We start from the raw sequence: 21,802 nt of genomic DNA, 5'->3' as shown, positions 1-21,802 counted from the left end.
ATTGCAGTAGTAATATCTTGGTAAATGTACTAGATTTAAGTTTTTTGCAGTGAGGTCTTAAGCTTTAATTTTGTTCTGATGCTTAAGTTTTGTTTTATTTAAGTAAAGCCATTTACTTACAGCGGCAATGTGATTATCTTACCTTGTATCTTTTCTTGTTGATTAAATTTTACTTCCTATTACAGGGGTGGGCAAACTACAGCCCGCAGGCCGGATCCAGCCCGCAAGCTGTTTTAAGCCAGCCCATGAGGTGCACCACGCGGCTCAGGGCGCTGGGTCGGGCCCTGCTCTGGTGCTCCAGCCGGGGCACTGGGTCGGGGGCCGCCCCAGGTGGCTTGGCCGCGCTTCAGCAGGGGCACAGTGTCAGGGGCTGCACTATGCGGCTCCCAGAAGCTGTGGCATGACCCCACTCTGGCCCCTATGTTCTCCAGTGGGAGCTTCAGGGGTGGTGCCTGCGGATGGTGCAGCGTGCAGAGCTGCCTGGCCGCTCCTCCACATGCCACAAAGAAGGGACATGCCACTGCTTCCAGGAGCAGCTTGAGGTAAGCGCTGCTTGGAGCCTGCACCCCTGTAGCCTCTCCCCACTCCCCAACCCCCTGGCCCAGCCCTGATCCCCCTCCCACTTTCCAAACCCCTTGATCCAGCCTGGAGCACTCTTCTGCTCTCCAAACTTCTCATCCCCAGCCCCACCCTAGAGCCCGCAACCCCAGCCGGAACCTGCACCCCTTTCCCTACCCCTGCCCCAGCCCTGATCCCCCTCCTGCCCTCTGAACTCCTTGATCTCAGCCCAGAGCACCCTCTTACACCCCAAACTCCTCATCTCCAGCCCCACCCCAGAGCCTGCACCCCCACCTCAATTTTGAGAGCATTCATGGCCCACCATACAATTTCTATTTCCTGATGTGGCCCTCGGGCCAAAAAGTTTGCCCACCCCATCTTATTACCTTTAATAAGGTTGATAAATGTTTTTGCAAACTGGAGGTAGGTTCTGAGCTTGAGCCTGGAACTCAAAGCTACTGTCTGCATGGTAATGCTGTACATCTCAGAAGAAAAAAAAAAATAGAGATTTCCAGTGTATATGTTTCGGATTGTATGTGATACTGAGAATTATTAAAATATAGAGTCTATTACAGGAGTGGGTGGGTGTGGCTCTGTGGCCTGCCGTGTGCAGGAGGTGAGACTAGATGATCATTATGGTCCCTTCTGGCCTGATAGTCTATGAATCTATGAAAGAGGAAATCTGATGTGGAAGATGTCTTACCATAAATGTGCTTTTTGGGGGGGGATTTATGAGTTTGTAGATGGGATTCAGAGTCATTTTTCCTGAGTTTTTTCCAGTTCAGTGATCTTTTCAGTAAAGTGTTTTATATGCATGTGATAGAACTTGTAAATCTCAGTTTACTACTGTTTTGCACAAGAAGTAAAAGGTTTTTGTTTGTTTTTTAGGACACTTCTAAATTTTTACCTTTTCAGAGTAAATACAACAGCAAATAGAATTAGAAGTGTATTTATTGTAAGATGCAGGTTTCCATGAGTTTGTTTGAAAATACACTCTACACATTTGGGGACTTAATACCTGATCCAAAGCTCACTGAAGTCCAGTGGAAAGGTGCTCATTGATTCATTGGGCTCTGCATCAGCCTCACAAGGAACTAACCTTTTTGTAAAGTGTCTTCCATAGCAGCTGCATCCCAAATGCTGTGCAGAATTGATAAAACAGATAAATGATTAATAGCAGAGAGAAATGAAGAGCTAAAGGTAAGGGAGGTATGCTGTGTTTGCGACTAAGATCTGAAGAGTCAATGAGGGAAGGAGATATCGCAAAACTATTCCAAGACTGTAAGAGTTATGTGATAGAGATTAAAATGTGTATTTTAAGTCATAATGGTGATTAATGTTGAAAAGAATGGAAGACTATTTGGGTAAGTTTTATAACTGTTTGAAGCAATTAGAAAACCAACTCTAGAAAGCATGAAAAAGCAAATGTGTGGTATCACTACTCTGAAAACATCCCCCCAATAAACAGGAAGGAACCCTCAGGCTATTTTTTTGTAATCTCTGTTAGAAAAGTAATTTTCACATTGTGACACACTACGCAGGGTTCAGTGAGGGCACTTCCTTTTTCTACCAACTTTTAAAATACGTACAAGGAGAATTTTTAATTCAAGCCCTCTGTTTATTAAGCCTGCAGTTGCATATATTTGCTGTTTCATAATTTTACATATATATTTAAATTTCTTTTAAATATTGCCTTTTCCTGAAATATTTTCCAAATAAGAGGCGATATTTTCCACTCTGCATTTAGAGCCCTTACTCAAAGCCTCTTTACCCACCCACCTATTAAAAAGATCCATCATAACCATAGCTATTGAAACGGATCCACTTACACAAAACAATTGTTCTACAGCTATGGGTGTTCCACCAACCATCACTGAAGTGTTTCTTCATTCTCTTGTGTTTGTCATCTGTGTGAGGCTGTGTTAGTTACTCTGCTAAATTATATGAAAATTTCATATATATGAAAACAATCTTAAAAACAAAACAAACACAAGAGAATGAAGAAACACTTCAGCGATGGTTGGTGGAACACCCATTGCTGTAGACTAATATATATATCCCAGTGACATCAAAGAACTACAGAATCAATCGGAGAATAAAATAAGTTGAATATGTCAGATTCAAAGAAACTGTGCTGAAGTTCATCCCTGGGATCACCATGAGGCCTGTGCACCACTTCAGTGTCGTTTAAAACCTTTAAATTGGATATATGCTGGCCTTATGCACAAGAGTGAATTTCACCCCTGTCTTTAAGTACATCTTTATGCACTCTAACTGAAGTCCATGGGAGTTTTTCTTGGGGAAGGACTGGGGCATTTGGCCCATAAAGTTTACTGAAGCAAGATTAACCAGAAAATTCTTGAATATCCTGCAGTAGTAAGAAGTGGGGTATTGCCTTGAACTCTCAGGAAAGCTGTAGAGCAAAGGGAATGTGAAGATGTGAACTTAGAGCAGGGGTTCCCAAACTTGGTTAGCGGCTTGTTCAGGGTAAGCCCCTGGTGGGGCCGCGAGACAGTTTGTTTACCTGAGCATCCGCAGGTATGGCTGCTCGCAGCTTCCAGTGTCCGAGGTTCGCCGTTCCCAGCAATGGGAGGTGTGGGAAGCAGTGGCCCAGTCTGTGCCTGCGCTGCTTGCTGCAGCTCCCATTGGCTGGGAATGGCAAACTGTGGCCACTGGGAGCTGCGAGGGGCCGTACCTGCGGACGCTCAGGTAAACAAAGCATCTCGCGGCCTGCCAGGGGCCTACCCGCAACAAGCTGCAAACCAAGTTTGGGAACCCCTGACTTAGAGGCAGTGAGTATAAAGGGAGTATAAAACTGTGATTGCTTTAAAAAACACCACTTCAGATTTAGTAGCCAACCCCAACAATTTCACAGTATGCAATTCTTTCTATCTGTCTGTCTGTCATAAAATAAAGTTACTGGATGGATACCGAATGATGCATCGCATTATTTTATTCTCTTTAAAAGAAAAACACAAAACCATCTTCTTGTCAGCAGTAATTTGCCTTATTGTGGAATCTCATCCCACCATCTCTCTCCATTCTTGATTTTTCAAGGAACTGTTTACTTTTAAACACTGTAAACCTAGGTCGCTCCTACAAGCTTCACAGCATTTTATTTTTTAAAAATCCTTTCCTAAATGAGGTCTTGTTTCTGCTTCCCTTGAAGTCTCTGGGAGTTTTGCCATTGACATCAATAGGAGCAGAATTGGTCCATAGCAGCAAATTCTTCAAATTTCTCTCACCAAGTCATAATCCTACACTATATTTTCAACAAGAGCTCTTATATCTGAGTTTGGGCTCAGCTTGTCTTGGCTGGCACTCAGAGTGATGATGATGATTTTAGATAATCTTTTAGAATGTTTATAAAAAGGCCTTTTTTATGAACCATTTCCAGTATGAAACTAGATTACAAGTCAATTTTCAGTTGGTGCAATTTGTTGAAACAGCTAATTATGATCAATAAAAAAAAATACATAACATTTTTTTTACAAGATATTCTTGGAGATGTGCTGTAGTAATCTGTACCTTCAATCAATCCTGATTATAGCTTCAGCAAAAAGAACAGTGAGTCATTTACACCTTCTGATTAAGCTTTTGGGAGCCAACACATTTAAGTATGTTTACAAATGTATAAGCAACATTAAAGATATTTTCTTAACTTGTATTTTTTCCACTAATTCAGTTTTTTTAGACACAATTTACACACAAGTATCAGAAGCAATAATTTTTAAAAGTCCTATCTTAGTCCATGTCAGTTTTTGAAACAGGAATAGTAAATACTGAGGATCAGACACTCATCTGGTTTAAATCAGCATAGCTCCATTAAAGTCAGTGGAGCTACATTGATTTACGCTAGCTGAGGATCTGACCCTATGTGTCCTTACTCCGTGAATAATAAATGGGGCAAATTCCCCGGTGAAGCTCTTCTTAAAAACTGCTGGCACAATGCATCACCCATTACCGTTTAAGTTCATATGATCATTTTACTTCCTGATCCTTGTATTCATATAACAACATTTTGAAGAGGAAAGTTCTATAAATACACACTGCATAGCCATGCACTTACTCGCACATCTAAGAGACAGCGCCATACTGTGCTATCAACTCTAGCAGAATCCCTTAGTGAATTCTGTGAGGACTTAAGATGAAAAATTGATGGTATGATGTGGGCTGTACAGTTTAAGTGCAACTTGTATATGTGCACATGCACACACATATACACATTACTGCTTACGGGACTTATAGACTGCAGGGAAAACCCTTTTAAAACAGAAACAAAGAAAACTATTGTGAAAAATAGATTTTGAAGTTTTGAAAGTCTGGGCTAGCACTCCAGCAATTTTCTGATTCCACAAGGGAGCCAAACTTATATTTAATTTTTGATAAATCTTGAAATATTTAACCAAAAACATCTGAACTTGCTAAAGTTTAGTATACTTACTGGATGAAAGTAAAACAGTAGCAAAATATAAATTATTACTTTCTCCCAGTATCTATTTATTTAGTCCTCTGTTTATTACGAATCATTTCTTGGCAGAAAGAAAATATACAGCTGAGTTACACATAAAAAAAGCTCTTAGTAGGAAACAAATACAACTGGTAATAAGTAGGTATTTAAAAATATTAAAATGCTTCATCCAGGATCTGGTTTAATAAGCCTCATGTGTGAGACTGCAGAAGTTTTATGGATTGAACCATATAATTTATTTTTTAAGCTGTTAGTATTTTATCGCATGTTTAAAAAGCACCTATAACATATGCAAAACAGGAGACAGTGGTCAGTTCAAAAATTATGCACAAACATTTTGGTTGTTTGACTATTATTTAGCCCTAGATTTTTGAAGATGGTTTTAGGTTTCTCAGATTTATTTAACAATCAACAGATCAAATTTTGCTGTCACTTACATATGTAGAACTGCATTGATTTCACTGGGGTTGCACATGCATAACAGAATAGAATTTATCCCTATATGTAGATTCAAGAAAGCTAGCTATGTTAACTTTAAGAAATAAGCTATGTGATCTGAATCTCAGTGTATGTAAAACTGTGACCATGGGCCCAATTCTGAGAATCTTTCTGTGACTAGTCCTTGCTTGGGTGAGTAGTCCCAGTTAAGTCAATAGGATTACTTGCAAGAGCAAGGGCTACCCACGTGAGTTAGGTTTTGCAGGATTAGTCCCCATGTGAGGATTATGATTATAATCGATGAAATATGCAAGTCTTTTGGATTAACCTAATTAGTGTTTGTAATTAGCTTTGCAGGGCAGGTGGAGGAAAGATAGGGGACGGGATAAGAGAGATCTGAGGGTATTCTTCCTATGAACACTTTTTTATAACTACATTCCATTTGGTACAGTCTGATTCATTTCATAGGCAAAAAACCTGCTCTTCAGAAATATCCAGATGAGCGAAGGGTAAAAGCTATTTTAAGAGGGGATGGTGCCAGACAGAGGGTTAAGCTCAGAGGGACAGGAAAGGCCATAGACCCCCCCCCTTCCCACATTTCGGTTTGAACATTCACCCAAACTCCGTCTTTCTCCAATAAGATTTTTTGCTTGTTCTGCTCTCTTGAGAGCTTAGAGCAATGCAAATCACAATGCTTTAAAAACGATGTATTAGGGTTTTTGTGAAACTCATAGCCCTGTTTATAATCATAGACATATTATGGATCAGTCTGCCACTTTTGCCTGTTTTATTTCTTTTACAAAGAGTGAAAAAAAATCACAAGTTGCAAAGAGTCATCCTTATGGACGTCCAATCCTTCCCCCAGCCACCAAAGCCAAAATATACTGAGCTGGTGTTGATGTCCCCACCTGTTATAATCCTGAAAAGGAATGGTCCCACTTTTTTTCTCATAGGGGCAATGATTTATATGAGCTAACATTGTTAATTTGGTATCTCTGGTTTTCCTTCTGCAACTGAAAGCTGTCTGTTTAAAGAAATGTGAAAATATGTGGTTGGAATATTGAATGTGTACCAGGGTTTTTGTTTTTTGGGAAGTGGGGGTGGGTAGGGGAGGGAGAGGTGGAAGGGAACAGTGGGGAATAGATGGCTAGAAAGAATTAGTTTGTATAGTGCTGGGAAGAGACATTCCATGAATAATGCAGAAAACGGAACTATGAGAGACATTTTCGGGAAAAGATTGCTTTGTGGGCTAGACAACTTCATTTATTCTAAAGAAAAGGCAACTCACACATCTTAGCAAATCAGTAGGATTGGCCCAGAAGAATAGGTTAAATTACTTCACCTCTCAGCTGCCTCTGATCTTTGGGGCCCAGTGCACATCAGGCCACAATGAACAATTGGGTAGCCTGACACTAATTTAAAACACAGGCTCAAAGTATTGGTTCTCTACTTAAATCCATTACTGCATCTATCTGGAGACTTTTTGTTGATGCGTTTTTACATGTGCCAAATAAAATGAGCAAAAAGGACATACAGCACATGCCAGTTATAATGGTGCTTCCAGCCTCTATACTATATTTATTATGTACATGGTATACAGAAAGGGACAAATACTATGACAGAAACACATCCATGTGTGAACAGAGGTTCAGAGCAAGTGAGAAATAGGAATATGCTATATTGAGGAAATTAAGGACAAATAAAACTCCTGCTGAGCTGGTCTTTTTTTTTTTTTTCTAATTCTGCACATTTATTTGAGGCAGGAGATGCTGGAGCCAGCGTTCATTGATATAAGTGGGAATAGCTCCACTGAATTAAATGGGCAGTAGACTTGGTCCTAATAAGAGTTTGGATTGTATTTTTGGAGGGCATTTACTGAGAAAAAAAAAAGTAACAGGAAATATATCAATTTGTTGGCTTGGCTGTTACATTTCAAATACAGACAGAACCTAGATGATGGTTTCTGGGAACATGTAAAACTTTTAGAGTATGTTTGTCTGTAAGAAAAGTTTATGCAGCTTGTGGAGATTTCCCCCCTCCACCCCTTTGTGGGAAGCTAACATTTCTGTAGCTCCTCTATCATCTCTTCGCTTGCCAGCTTTCTCCACTAGCAACTCCCCTGTGTGCAGAATAGCACCAGAAATTCCCACAAAAGCTTCTAAAGTGTTAGTTACCACTGAAGAAGGAATGATTCAGTTTAATAGGTATAATTTGGTGCATGGTTTTGGTCCAGTAAAAACCACACGTTGTAAGGGTAATGGACTGTATGCACAGTATACGGATGTAGTATACATAGGTCACTGAAGAATGCTTTATATTATTAAAAGAAAGGCTGTTTGTACTGCCTAATATTTTATATGTCTCTTGACAGGTGGAGCTTACTGGCAATAGCATTTATGAGTATATACATCCTTCTGACCATGATGAGATGACAGCAGTGCTTACAGCACACCAGCCTCTTCATCCTCACCTCTTACAAGGTACTTCCAGGAGATGTGATCAAATTGCAGCTGAAAAGCTAAAAAAGAAAGCTGCATTCAACACGGCAAGCTTATACATTATCCGGTAAAGCTTTGTGTACACAAATGCAGAATGGGTACCAAACTGATGCTGTAGCTCAGCTTTTTGGCTTGTAGCAGCATAGGTAATAAGCAGCACTCCTAGATTTATTAATACCATTCATCCTAAAGGATCTTGGAGCATTTGCAGTTTTAAATTGCAATTCAAACTTTACACAGGGATCATTTCATCCACCTCTGTTATGTAGCCACCTCTGAGGTAGAACATTACAGCTGCATTATACAGTATTTTAGGAGAGGAAGTGAAGAAGAATACATTAGCCAATAGAAAGTATGAGGACATGTCTCAATGCAATTTGTTAAATTTGGAATTTGGCTATGACACGAGAGGGAATACCCTTTCCTTTATGAAGAATGCAATGGGTTCTTTAATAACCACAAGCAGTCATGACTTAGGTTTGGTGTCTTACTGAAAAGATAGATCTCCAGAAGCAGATTTTTCCCCTAATATCATACTGTGGCACTGATTCATTACCAGCTCAGTCATCTACTGAATCACCAGAGCTACTTCTTGAAGGTATAGTGGGGTACTGTGTACTGACCTAGCACAATACTGCTTAGGGTAAAGTTTAGTAAGCAATCAGGTGTTTCAGGGGAGAAGGCAAAGCACTATATTGACAAGATGAAATACACAGCTCAGACCGGAAATATCTAGTCCACAGTGGGCATATTCACAGAATTAACACAACTATTAGCATCGTCCTGCACTTATTAGTATTACAACATCTCATTAGCATAACTCCTGCCATACTAATAATGTGATACCTATGTTTACCTTATCCCTTTTAGCTAATTTACTTTCCCATGACAATACTTTGAACTTTAAAATAACAGAACGTTTCAGATTCATCACGTTTAATACATTTTGACATATTTTTCAAAATTGCTTAATCAGTTTCAGTCCTGTCAGTATTGGATTGTTTTTTTCAGGACATGGCTACTAATAACACGGCACACTCCAGGCTACTTATGTTGCAGTTCTTAGAACTGGACTGTTTTGCTTATATGCCAATCTGTGAAATCTCTGCACCTTGACAGTGACTCTGTCTGTAGTGACTCCACCAGAATGAACAGAGGTCCTTGTGTACACTCATCTGTTCCTTAAGGAATCAAGCTCTCACTATTTTCCCCCCATGTATTGACGGGTAGCTGGGCTGTCTCAGGTATATCAAGTAAATCTCAAGGATTTCTCAAGTATCTCTGGCTGTCCATTTTCTCAGTATTTGTGTGGATGTAACAACACTAGCTGACTACCAGCTGTAATTGTCCATTCTATCTGCCCAGCTATCAGGCTGGACAGTGGTGTTGTATTTATGTCAAAGTACAGTTTGTATCATTCTCTTTCCTCCAGTTATAGTTGTACATCTTGTACTTGCTCAGGGCTTGAGTAACTGAACTTCTGTCAGAAGTGAGGTGGTTGTTTGACAATTTGCATAGGTTCTGGGGGAACTAACCCTCTTGGTGGTCTTTCAGGGACTGATGTGTATCTGTCATATTTAGATTTCATTACAAGATTTTTCTCTCTCTGAATAGCTTGTAGGCAATGTGTTCTGTGGCTATTTTGGCAAGGAGATTGTGAGTTCAGATGAGGAGGCCTTCACAAATTCTTGAAAATCTGCTCTTGAAAACCAGCATCCATGGTCATGTATTCCATGCCCGGCTGTGATAATTTGGGGAATCTGCTCATACAACATGTGAATTGTGGTTGATGGTGTGACGCTCGTATTATGAAAATGATTAAAATGTATCATCTGTGTGGATGTTGAATCCCACATTTACTGACAGAGCTATAGAATGTCTATCCCAAACCAGCTCCAATGGAGAGTCATTAACCTTAATGACTGTGCTCTGGACTGAACAATGGGTATACAAAGGAGGCTGAGTGAAGCTTGTCTGGAGGAAGGGGTAAGTGGAGAGAGTGGGAAATCCCCACCAGGACAATAGTGACAAAACAGGACACACCGACAGAATTTTGGAAGGCTTTAGGGTGGGAGATGACACTAATTTCAGTTTCTAGGCAACTGGACTGTCAAGGTCCCACTGTCAGACACCGAGGTTTACACCTGGAGTGCATGCCGAGAGAGAGTCCTAAAGCCAGGAACGGTGCCTACACTTTGCCCAAACTCAGCAAGTTAAAAGCACATGGGATTAAGCAGTTGGATCTTTTCACAGCAGTCTGGTGAGTGTCCAACAGGGGGAGCTTGACTCGACCTTACACTTGACAACTTTGTATGGGTGATCACTTATCTGGTGAGCTTGTTAGTTGTGAAAGCTCTTATCAATTTCGAGTAGTGATAAATTAATAGGAAATAGTCAAATTCAGATAAATCCTCTCTTAGGCTCAGTCACGCTAGGGCTAGGATTTCATGACTGTGGCTTTTTTGTTTGTGTTTGGCTGAAGCAATTAACATATATTGCACTGACACATTAATTATAGAAGCTCTTATCTCAGTCCCAAACAGGATATCTGCTTTTCCTTGCTTACATTTTTCTAGACCTGGAGGACTGATACTTTTTTTCCAAAATAGCCTCAGGTTGAGATCTAATCATGCTCTTTCTTTGGGCTATCCTTGTAAAAAATATGTTAATTTCAGTTTACACACAGCTAGTTCTTTGTGTTTCAGTGTGGAATTCTGCTGATTTTATAAGTAGCACCATAATAGACACATGCCTCAGGGTGAGTTACATACCTACTTTCAGGTGGTAGGTGATCTCTTTATTGCTCTGCTAATGGCATCTGCTATGTGTAGCTCCTTACCAACTTTATATTCCACATGAAGATGTTTTAGCATCATACACTGGATTCTAGGTCGTGCTAAAGACGGAGTTTTTACCAATCATTTGCAAATTTGTTCAGCTTCTATGTGCATATTTTCTCTTTCATAATCTATAATGTATTAGTGGAAATTAAGATGAACAGTTGCCAACATCTTCTTTGGAATCTAAGCATTTTTTCCCTCCTGTGTTGCTTACGGATCTTGGTGGAAATGCCTTCCTGCAAAAGGCATGACTCTAAGCCAGGGGTTCCCAAACTTGGTTTGCGGCTTGTTCAGGGTAAGCCTCTGGCGGGCCATGAGACGCTTTGTTTACTTGAGCATCTGCAGCTCAGAGGTCCCACTGGCCATGGTTCCTAGTTACTTTTTAGCTTTCCTCTTTTTTATCCCCCTTCAACATAAACAAAACTTTGTAGATGTATTAAAATGGGAAAGAAGTCATTGCCGTTCAGGTAAACAAAGCGTCTTGTGGCCCAGCAGGGGCCTACCCTGAACAAGCCGCGAACCAAGTTTGGGAACCCCTGCTCTAGGCCTTAGGACAGTGTTTGCCAAATGGTGGATCACGACCACAAGTGTGTTCATGAGAAGCTTCTAGTTGGGTTGTCATGTCCAGGGCCAGATTAACCCATCATTGTGTCTTGGCCTAGGCAAACATACACTTCTCCCCTTTAGGGCAACTGGGCCAAACCAATAGTGCTGCAACACTGTGTGTCAGGCCACAACGCCTGGAATGGACAGTGGGGCCCAGGAGCCACTGGTGTAGTGTAGGCTTGACCTGCCCCCCCACTCCACAGGCCAGAACTAGGGTTGCAGGGCCAGAGCTAAGGGTGGGTCACACAAAATGGAGCTAGGAGGTTGCCTGACTGAAAAGTTTGGGAACCACTGCTTCAGGACATGCATCTGGCTTAATTAAATCACATTTTAAAACTGATGGAGTGGCATTTATTGTTTAATAGATCAAATTGCTGATTTACGTTTGTATTCTCAATGCCTTTATGGACTCAATTATTGAAGTATAGAGTGAAATCCTGGCCCCACTAAAGTCAAGGGAATTTGTGTGTTTGGGTGGAATCCTCACTTTCAAAGTCAATCAATCAATTTTGCCATATAGATTATTATTCAAATAAACTGCTGTTGGTCTTCTTTAGCTTCAAATAAATCCCTGGTGTAAAGGACATTTCCACTAATGTGTTTTTTACCTAAATTAGAAATTAAAGCTACTTTTATCAGTTTATGTCCTAGAGTTATTTTTGACTCTAAATTCAGTTTTAGTCATCTTCCCTCTCTTTAAAGCTTGCCCAAGTTGTCCAGGTCCCGTGTCCAAATAAAAAGCTCCCCATTATAAATTTGGAGAGATTTACAAGGTTTTAATATGTAAAGTTACTTTTTGTAGTTTCCCAGGAGTAGTACCATACAGCAGTCATTTAAATTCATAATATCTAAAAGTTACTAACTTACAGCCTTGCTTATTTAACTTTACTTGTCAAAATATATGTCCCACATCTAATACTCAAAACATTAGCCAGTGAAAACTAGTTTAATCTGCCAAATCAGCAAAAATATTCTACAGGTTGTAAATAAAGCTATCAAATGTGAACATACATATCTGTATTTTTCAATTCATCTTTGAGATGTGTGGTCCCTACGTGGATTCCAAACATGGGTGTGCATGCACAGGAACTGTTCATAGTAGTGTCCATTGACCTGCATGTGCGTCGACTGTGTGGTGTATCTGAGGCTTTAAGAGGCTGTGTGGGTCGACGCCGCTCCAGTTCCCTCTTACTACTCAATGGCCAGAATCAGAACCCCCGTTCCTCGGTGCTCTTAGCTTGCTAAGAGAACTATTCTACATTTTTTCTTTTGTATATAGTTGTTTTCTCTAGTTGTATATAGTTGTCCGTCGCATAGATGGCCAGTCAGTTAGCTCTCCACCCCTTTGTGGCACTTCACAGCAAGCCAGGTTTAAATACTGTGCTTCTTGCTTCCACTCCTCCTCCATGAACGATGAGCACCTGCCACTCCTTCCCGTCCCGTACCTGGGAAACTAGAGAGCTTCGCCTGGGCAGGTTCCTCGTGGAGGCGACTACACGCTCATGTGCGCAATCGGATCCGGCAGCAGCAGATCTGTCAGAGCACTGACCAACACCAGCAGTGAGCACTTCCCTGGGACCTTCCTGCCCAGCACCACTGTCTCATCCGCCCAAATCCCATTGGGCACACAAGAAACACTGGCATGGACGCAAGTGTAGGTCCCCAATGGGGACCACCTGTAAATATAGCATAGCCTTCCCGAGCATGCAGATTGGGTGAGAAGTTGCATGTTGATCCGGATGCTTCTGCTCCAAAGAGCTCTCATGTGGACTGGATGTCCAAGCACCACAGTCTGCCGGCATTGCCTTCTGCCCCAGTGACTGGCCCACCGCTGTCACCTCCAGCACCGTCCACACCACCAGGACTGTCTGGACTTTCCCGTTCAGCCACGTGCACTCCAGAATGCCTGTCCCCTTTGATGCGATGGCTGAGCTGATGCTGCCGTTTGCTGGCTCTCCTCTGAGCTTGGACCCTCCGGCTTCTCTCAAGCCTCCATCCCCTGCCACAGAACCTCTCCTGCTCCTGGACTACCTGGCATTGTCCCATCCTGTGCTGCTGGTTCCAACGGCCCTGCCTTTGCCTGACCCATCTTTGGACTTGGACTGGTCTTCAGACCCTGACCCACCCAGACCCCAGCAGCCAGCCTTATCCACCGGCCTATGGCCCATTTGCCTATCCGTGTTTCCTTTATCCAGAGGGAGCACTGATGTTTGGTGACCCCTATGCTTGGTCTTACTGGCCTGCTTGGGACCCATACTGTCACTGTGGCCTCCCACTGTGCCTGCATCACCATCTATCCCCGACCTACATTATTCCTTCCTCTGCCTACAGGGACCCTCATGATGCTCCCAGCATCATTGGCACCTCTGGTTTCGTCGCCGATGATGCGCTTATCCCTCCCTCCTCTCTTCCTCCCCCGGCCGATGACCATGTGTAGTACCAGGCCCTGCTTCATCGCATGATGGCAGCCCTCTGACTGTCTTTGGAGGATATCTGGGGTCCCCAGAACCAGTTCCAGGACATCCTGCAACCCCCTGGACCTTCCTGTATTGCCTTGCCCATACACTATGCCATCCTCCAACCCACATAGGCTGTTAGGCACATGCTGGCCTCCTGCTCGCCCACCCCTAAGTGGGTGGAACAACAGTACTTTGTGTCATTCAAGGGAACGGACTTTCTGTTCATACACCCGCCACCTAACTCCTTTGTGGCCCATGCAGCTACAGAGCATGCCTGCCAACATCATTTCAAATCCACCCCCCAAGAATGGGCGGCAAAGAAACTCAACCTTCTTGGGCACACTGTGTCTTGGGCACACTGTGGGTCTCCAGTTCCTCATCACCAGTTAACAGGCCAACCTGGCTATGTATAACTTCCTGGCATACACTAAGTTGGTAGACTTCCAAGCCTTTCTTCCCTCGGTAAAGCAGCAGGACTTTCAAAGTCTCCTGGATGAGAGCAAGCTGGTTGCCAAGGTGGCCTTCCAAGGTCGATGGTGCTAACACCGCATCCTGGTGCCTGGCTTCTGCGATATTGCTCTGATGCGACTCTTGGGTGTAGTCCACCGGGTTCCTAAAGGAGCTTCAAACTACGCTTGAGGACCTCCCCTTTGACAACCATAAGCTTTTCAGTGATAAAATCAATGAGACCTTCCATGCCCACAAGGACTTCCAGGCCACCCCTCCAGTCGCTGGGTATCTATATGCCAGCTCTGACCCGCAAGCAACATTGGTCATCCTTCCGCCCCTGCCCTCATGCCACCTGCCAACCTGAGCCGTCTCATCACCACCCACACTCCCAGTGACCCCGATCTTCTGCTGCCACCACCTCTGCCTTCTTGCAACGCCCATCCCAGCAGAACTTTTGACTTATGGGCCAGAGATATAAAGTAGTAGCCTTTACCCTGTGGAAAATAATGCATGAGAGAGGGAATCATGAAAGAAACGTGATGATCTTTTGTAAGCTCATACTGCAAGAAGAATATAAATACTCATATTTTAGTAGCTGCCTTCTTTCAGAAGAGATGAAAGACGAGTTAGAGCAATGAAGATGGATTTCATACTTTCACCCCCAAGGATAATTAGGGTTGCATAAAGCTAACCATAATTTCACAGAAATGCTTGGAGCACTCATGTGCAATATGAGTGAACAAATGCATAAATTCAGTATCCAAAATAGCCAGATGCACTTCATTTACTGCACCATGACATTTATCCTGTTTGCAACAGTTAACAACAAAAACAACAAATCACCAAATTATAAACAGACCATTTTATTTTTAAATGGTGCTCAAAGTCAGACATATTGTCTAATGTACTAGCTAAAGAAGGAAGAGGGATAACTGAAATGACGCACTTTGTGGAAACTAAAATATAATAAATTAAATTAAATTTAAAAAATTCCAGCGGCAATATATTCTCTCTAGAGTTTTCTTCATAATGTGTTGCTAGGTTTAGGACCTGGCCCTCTTGTTGCAAGGCTGGTGTTCAAATAATTATTTGGCTTTATGGTGGGTTTTACATTAACTTCTTTGTGATTTCTCATATATATGGTATTTAATGAGTAGCTGGAATCATTCAAGCACACAGTACAGAGTTCATTATAGCAGACACATGCACAGGATAATGTGGCAGTGTGAAGAAATATGGGTGAAACAGAAAAGGCTCCTTGAATTGCAAGAGGAAAACCTGAAATTTAGTAAAGTTTCAGGTTTAAAAATAAACTACAATAAGTCTGAAATTTGGGACTTTGGTAGGTATCCCAACTTGTAAAAACCATAAATGATAAATATAAATGGGTGACTACCTCATTAAAATAACCTGGGAATATATATATCAAAAAAGGCAGGTTCTCTATAATATTAATTACACTCCTCTGATTAAGTTAGAACAGATGTAGAAAACTGGTCAAAGTACAAAGTCTCACGTCTATGGAAAATTGTTTCGGTAAAAATGATTCTTACCTCAGATCAATTTTGTCTTCCCTACACTATCAATAATCATCCCAGGGAACATCTTGATGATTGGCAACCCTGATGAACAAAATTCATTTGAGGACACAAGGAGCCAAGAGTCAAACAAACAGGCTACCCTACAAAGACCTTGGCAAGGAGGAGGACTAATGCTACCCAAAATTAAAATATTATCACCAGCAAACCAAAGCAGAAATTTACTGTATTGGATAACCCAGGAGAGAGAGCGAGAACTATATAGAACAGGCTCAGTGTCCTACCATCAAACACCACACAGTTCCTTGAATTAAGACAATCTGTAGACCAAAAATAATGTGTCTATAATAGGGCTGTCAAGTGATTAAAAAAATTAATCACGATTAATTGTGCAATTAATTGTGCTGTTAAACAATAATAGAATATTTATTTAAATATTTTGGATGTTTCCTACATTTTGAAATATATTGATTTCAGTTACAACACAGAATACAAAGTGTGCAGTGCTCACTTTATATTTATTTTTGATTAAAATATTTGCACTGTAAAAAACAAAAATAGTATTTCTCATTTCACCTAATACAAGTACTGCAGTGCAATAACTTTATCATGAATGTTGAACTTACAAATATAGAATTATGTACAAAAAATAACTGCATTCAAAAATAAAACAATGTAAAATTTTAGAGTCTACAAGTCCACTCAGTCCTACTTCTTGTTCAGCCAATCGCTCAGACAAAAAGTTTGTTTACAATTTGCAGGAGATAACACTTCCCGCTTCTTGTTTACAATGTCACCTGAAAGTGAGAACAGGCGTTCGGATGGGCACAATTGTAGCCCACAATTGTAGCCCAGGGTTGTAAGAGATTTATGTGCCAGATGCATTATAGATTCATATCCCTTCATGCTTAAACCACCATTGCAGAGGACATGCATCCATGTTGATGATGGATTCTGCTCGATAACGATCCATAGTGGTATGGACCGATGCACGTTCATTTTCATCTTCAGAGTCAGATGCCACCAGCAGAAGGTTGGTTTTCTTTTTTGGTGGTTTGAGTTCTGTAGTTTCCACATCAAAGTGTTGCTCTTTTAGGACTTCCAAAAGCATGCTCCATACCTCATCCCTCCCAGATTTTGGATGGCACTTCAGATTCTTAAACCTTGGGTGGAGTGCTGTAGCTATTTTTAGAAATCTCACATTGGTACCTTCTTTGCATTTTGTCAAATCTGCAGTGAAAGTGTTCTTAAAATGAACAACATGCTGGGTCATCAGAGACTGCTATAACTTGAAATACATGGCAGAATGCTGGTAAAACAGAGCAGGAGATATACAATTCTCCCTGAAGGAGTTCAGACACAAATTTAATTAACACATTATTTTTGTAAAAAGAAAAGGAGTACTTGTGGCACCTTAGAGACTAACCAATTTATTTGAGCATGAGCTTTCGTGAGCTACAGCTCACTCACGAAAGCTCATGCTCAAATAAATTGGTTAGTCTCTAAGGTGCCACAAGTACTCCTTTTCTTTTTGCGAATACAGACTAACACGGCTGTTCCTCTGAAACCTGTCATTATTTTTGTAATGAGCATCATCAGCATGGAAGCATGTCCTCTGGAATGGTGGCTGAAGCATGAAGGGGCATGCGAATATTTAGCATATCTGGCACATAAATGCCTTGCAATGCTGGCTACAAAAGTGCCAAGCGAATGCCTGTTCTCAGTTTTAGGTGATACTGTAAATAAGAAGCAGGCATCAACAAACTTGTTTGTCTTAGGGATTGACTGAATAAGAAGTAGGAGTGAGTGGATTTGTGGGCTCTAAAGTTTTACATTGTTTTGTTTCTGAGTGCAGTTATGTAACAAAAAATGTACACTTTTGTAAGTTACACTTTCATGATAAAGAGATTTCACTACAGAACTTGTATGAGGTGAATAGAAAAATACTACTTCTGTTTATCATTTTTACAGTGCAAATATTTGTAATAAAAAAATATAAAGCGAGCACTGTACACTTCGTAATCTGTGTTGTAATAGAAATCAATATATTTGAAAATCGTAGAAAAACATCCCAAATATTTAATACATTTCAATTGGTATTCTGTTGTTTAATCACAATTAACTCATGCGATTAACTAAAAAAAATTAACTGATTAATCGACAGCTCTAATCTATAACCACCCTTTTCTGAGAGCAACAGTAGAGGAATGGGATAACAAAAATTAAGATCAGACAGATCACCTCTAATGTCCATAGTACATAACACCAAATTCAACCCTAGTAAAACTCTGGGAGACTTTAAAACCCGGCATCATATTTGTATTACAAGAGTTAGGCAACTACTCAGAGACGTTACATTCAGATAATTTGAAGAAGAAAAATCAACTTGCAAGAAATACTGAAGTTCTATTGTACCAATATCTGCAATTGCAACATTTTTCAAACCACCATCTTAAAGGTAAACCTGAGCAGAAAATTAACAGTGAAAAATTACTTGTCACTATTATGAAACACAAGGATCTACTTTCCACCCTATATAAAATTATTTTCAGTTTTTGCTTAGAGGAAACACACTTTTCATGAAGAGGTGGAATGCAGATTTGTGCAAGGAAATTAAGGATGAGGATTGGGAGAGTATTTGGAACAGCAGTCCCTATACCTCAATATACACATTCATAAAAGAAGACTATGTTAAAGTCCTCTATCAGTGGTACCTAATGCCTGTTAAACACATCTATGGTACAGGCATGGGCAAATGCTGAAATGAGTGTTATGAAGTGGGCTGGTTTCTTCATATGTGGTGGATCTGTCCAAAAATTCAGACACTTTGAAAAAGAGGTTGGAAACTCCTTTAAGGAGATGACAGGTGTTTTTGTGAATTTTCCCCAAAAGTTCTGTGCTGTATAACAGACACAAAGAAACGATTACCCATTTGATAGTTGCAGCAAGAATCATAGTTGTTAGGTGGTGGAAGAGATGTGACTCCTCTAAATCAATTGACTCGTCCCAGAAAGTATGGGAAATATGAGTATTAGAAAAGCTGACCCATCAAGTCAAAGTTCTACAGGGAAGAAGATAAAAACTTGGCGGAATTTCCCTGGAGAGAATCATCCCTCATCATGAAACCTGAGAGACTGAGAACTTTTTATTTTTAATATTGACGAAGGAGAAATTGTTAAACTGCCACCTTACTAGTTTGCCACCGCCCTGTTGTTACAGACTCATGAAGACCAGGCTATGTATTGGAACTATTGTGTACACAAAACATATTCTCAATAGAATTGTTAAGTTAGTGCTACAGAAATATTTCTGTTAAAATGTATTGCCTCTGTTGCTTAAGACCCTGCTTCCACTTCCACAAATGATCTTTAGAAAAGAACTTGTCATAAAAATTGGTGTTCATCATCCATCTGGGTGTTTATATGGCCCCCCCATCACCATCTGTTCATTAATGGTTCTGAAGTTATCCCTCACATCCCTATGAGGGAGGAAAATAATTGTCCTTATTTTACAAACAAGGAACTGAGGCAGAGTTGGTGACTTGCTCAAGCTCACGCAGGGAGCCAGTACCAAAGCCATGAACTGAACTCAGACCCACCCAAATCCCATGCCTTAACCCTGTGACCATTCTTCCATCATAGAGATGCATACTGTATAGCTTCCACCCACCTATTTATGTATATCAGTATTTAAACTTGATAGTAGATATGCCAGTTCATTAAAGTGCCTATTGTTCCCACAATAAACTAATTTGCATTAGTAAGATAAATGGATAATTCCAATGTTTTGCTGGAATTCCAGTCTCATTTATTATTGTAAAATATCCTAAATTGGCCTTCTAAAAATATTTTATTGAACATTAAAAGTAAAACCATAATTCTGAAATAATACAGAGGATGGCATTTTGGCATGAAGTGACAGTAAGTTGTAAGGAAATTCTTGGGCCTTCAGTTCAACGATCAGGAAAAGCAGTTGATTTGGAAGGTTGATACTAGGTGAGATGCAACGTCTATTGCATTTTTTCCTTTAAGCATAGCTCTAACATGAAAAGTGCTTCCTTTTTCTGCAGATGTTTACTGGGATTTTTAAATAGAGTACAATGCAGAGTGTTAATAGTTTCTATGTAGCATCTGAGGCTAAAGCAACTGCAGGTGTTAACTGGGTGACAGATGCATAAAAATACACAGCACAAAATTTGCAGTAAAGTCAAATTAAGACAGGTTGTTAGAACAATATACTAGGGGCTAATCCAAAGCCCACTGAAGTCAATGGAAAGACTCCAGTTGACTTCAGTGGGCTTTGGATCAAGGCTGGGAAGAAATCAATGTGTTGAAACTTACCTGAAAACACCTTTCAAAGTGCCCATTCATTGAAGTAGAGTGAGATTCCTCTGCTGCTTCTGTCGCTTCCTGCCAAAATGGTAGTTGTGACACTGCACCCCATATTCTTCGTAGTGATACTATTATGATACGATTATAGGATAATTATGATGTATCTTATGCAAGATAAGTCATGTGAAGTGTCATTGGAAAGATTATGATTTGCTGAATATGATTATCTTATTTGTATGCATGTATCATTTTTGACAGGTTTCAGAGTAAACAGCCGTGTTAGTCTGTATCTGCAAAAAGAAAAGGAGGACTTGTGGCACCTCAGAGACTAACCAATTTATTTGAGCATAAGCTTTCGTGAGCTACAGCTCACTTCATCGGATGCATACTGTGGAATTTCCACAGTATGCATCCGATGAAGTGAGCTGTAGCTCACGAAAGCTCATGCTCAAATAAATTGGTTAGTCTCTGAGGTGCCACAAGTCCTCCTTTTCTTTTTATGTATCATTTTTGTATTTGAAGTTATAAATGACTATGTATCTGTACTTCAAATGTAGTTACACCTGGGTAATGCCCACTACACAAGATGCTTTCAGTCGAGATAGTGGGTGGGGAAGGGTCTATTAAGGATAATGGGCCATCAGGAAAAACAATAGGCCTTAGGAGAAGCTTATCCCCCACCTGGTGAGCCTTCCTGAGAACAGTCCAAACAGCCTGTAAGTAATGGCTACTGTGACTCTACAAGGACATGTGACCAGGCCACATGATTCTGGACTCCATCTTGGGATGTCAGTATTTTCCCACAAACCGGACTGGGAACCGAATTTTGAAACAAAGGGTTCCCGTCATATGCTTCAGCTATATAAGGCAGGGAGTGACATCATCTGGGGTTCTTCACTCCCCACACAAAAAGACTCCTGGAAACACCTGAGGAGCAAAGACTGAACTGAGGAAAGTGCTGGACCCAGGCTAAAGGGATTTCTAACCTGTGAATGAAACACCTGGGGATTCCAAGTTGTAAAGCAAGTGCAGCTTGCCCCTTAAGAATCTGCAGCCTGCTTGTATCATCTCTTAGGGAGAGAAACTGCTAATTCATATCCAATCTATTTAGTATATTAAGCTTAGTTTGTGTTTTTTTGTTTATTTGCTAGGTAATCTGCTTTGATCTGTTTGCTATCACTAAAAATCACTTAAAATCTGAACCTTAGTAGATAATAAACTTATTTTATGTTTTAATCCAAACCAGTGAGCTTTGACTGGAGCGCTTGGGGAAAATCTCTGCTTGGTTACTATTGTTCTCTTCACATTGAGGGAGAGGTGGATTGGGTATTAAACCCAAATACTGGCCAGATTTGACCAGAGCAGGACAGTACTGCTATAGGGTCCTAGGCTGGGAAGCTGGTGGTTAGAGAGCCTGCATGTAACTGCAGCTGGGTGAGTCTCTACCCGTGTGAATGCTGGTGAAAGTGCAGGCTGGAGGGCTTTGCAGCTTGTTACAGCAGCACAGTGTGAGAGGGAGCCCAGGCTGATGGGTGAGAGGGCTCAGTGGTACCCAGTTCCACATGGCCCCCTGCGGAGCAAAAGGTTAGAACTATTGACTACCTTTGGATATA

The 21,802-nt window shown here is 40.9% G+C and overlaps 1 protein-coding gene across 3 annotated transcripts in view; it reads left to right on the top strand.

The window, feature by feature from the left end:
• The window catches only part of SIM2 (SIM bHLH transcription factor 2), a 71,317-nt gene that overhangs the window by 16,859 nt on the left and 32,656 nt on the right, over positions 1 to 21,802 (top strand). For all 3 annotated transcript variants that reach the window (XM_075132837.1, XM_075132836.1, XM_075132841.1), the window contains one exon: positions 7,839 to 7,947. In XM_075132837.1, the coding sequence (XP_074988938.1) occupies positions 7,839 to 7,947 (109 nt within the window). The remainder of the gene's footprint in view (positions 1 to 7,838; positions 7,948 to 21,802) is intronic.

Source organism: Caretta caretta, chromosome 1 (assembly GCF_965140235.1).
Source record: "Caretta caretta isolate rCarCar2 chromosome 1, rCarCar1.hap1, whole genome shotgun sequence".
NCBI lineage: Eukaryota > Metazoa > Chordata > Testudines > Cheloniidae > Caretta > Caretta caretta.
This window is presented reverse-complemented; position numbering and strand designations above follow the sequence as displayed.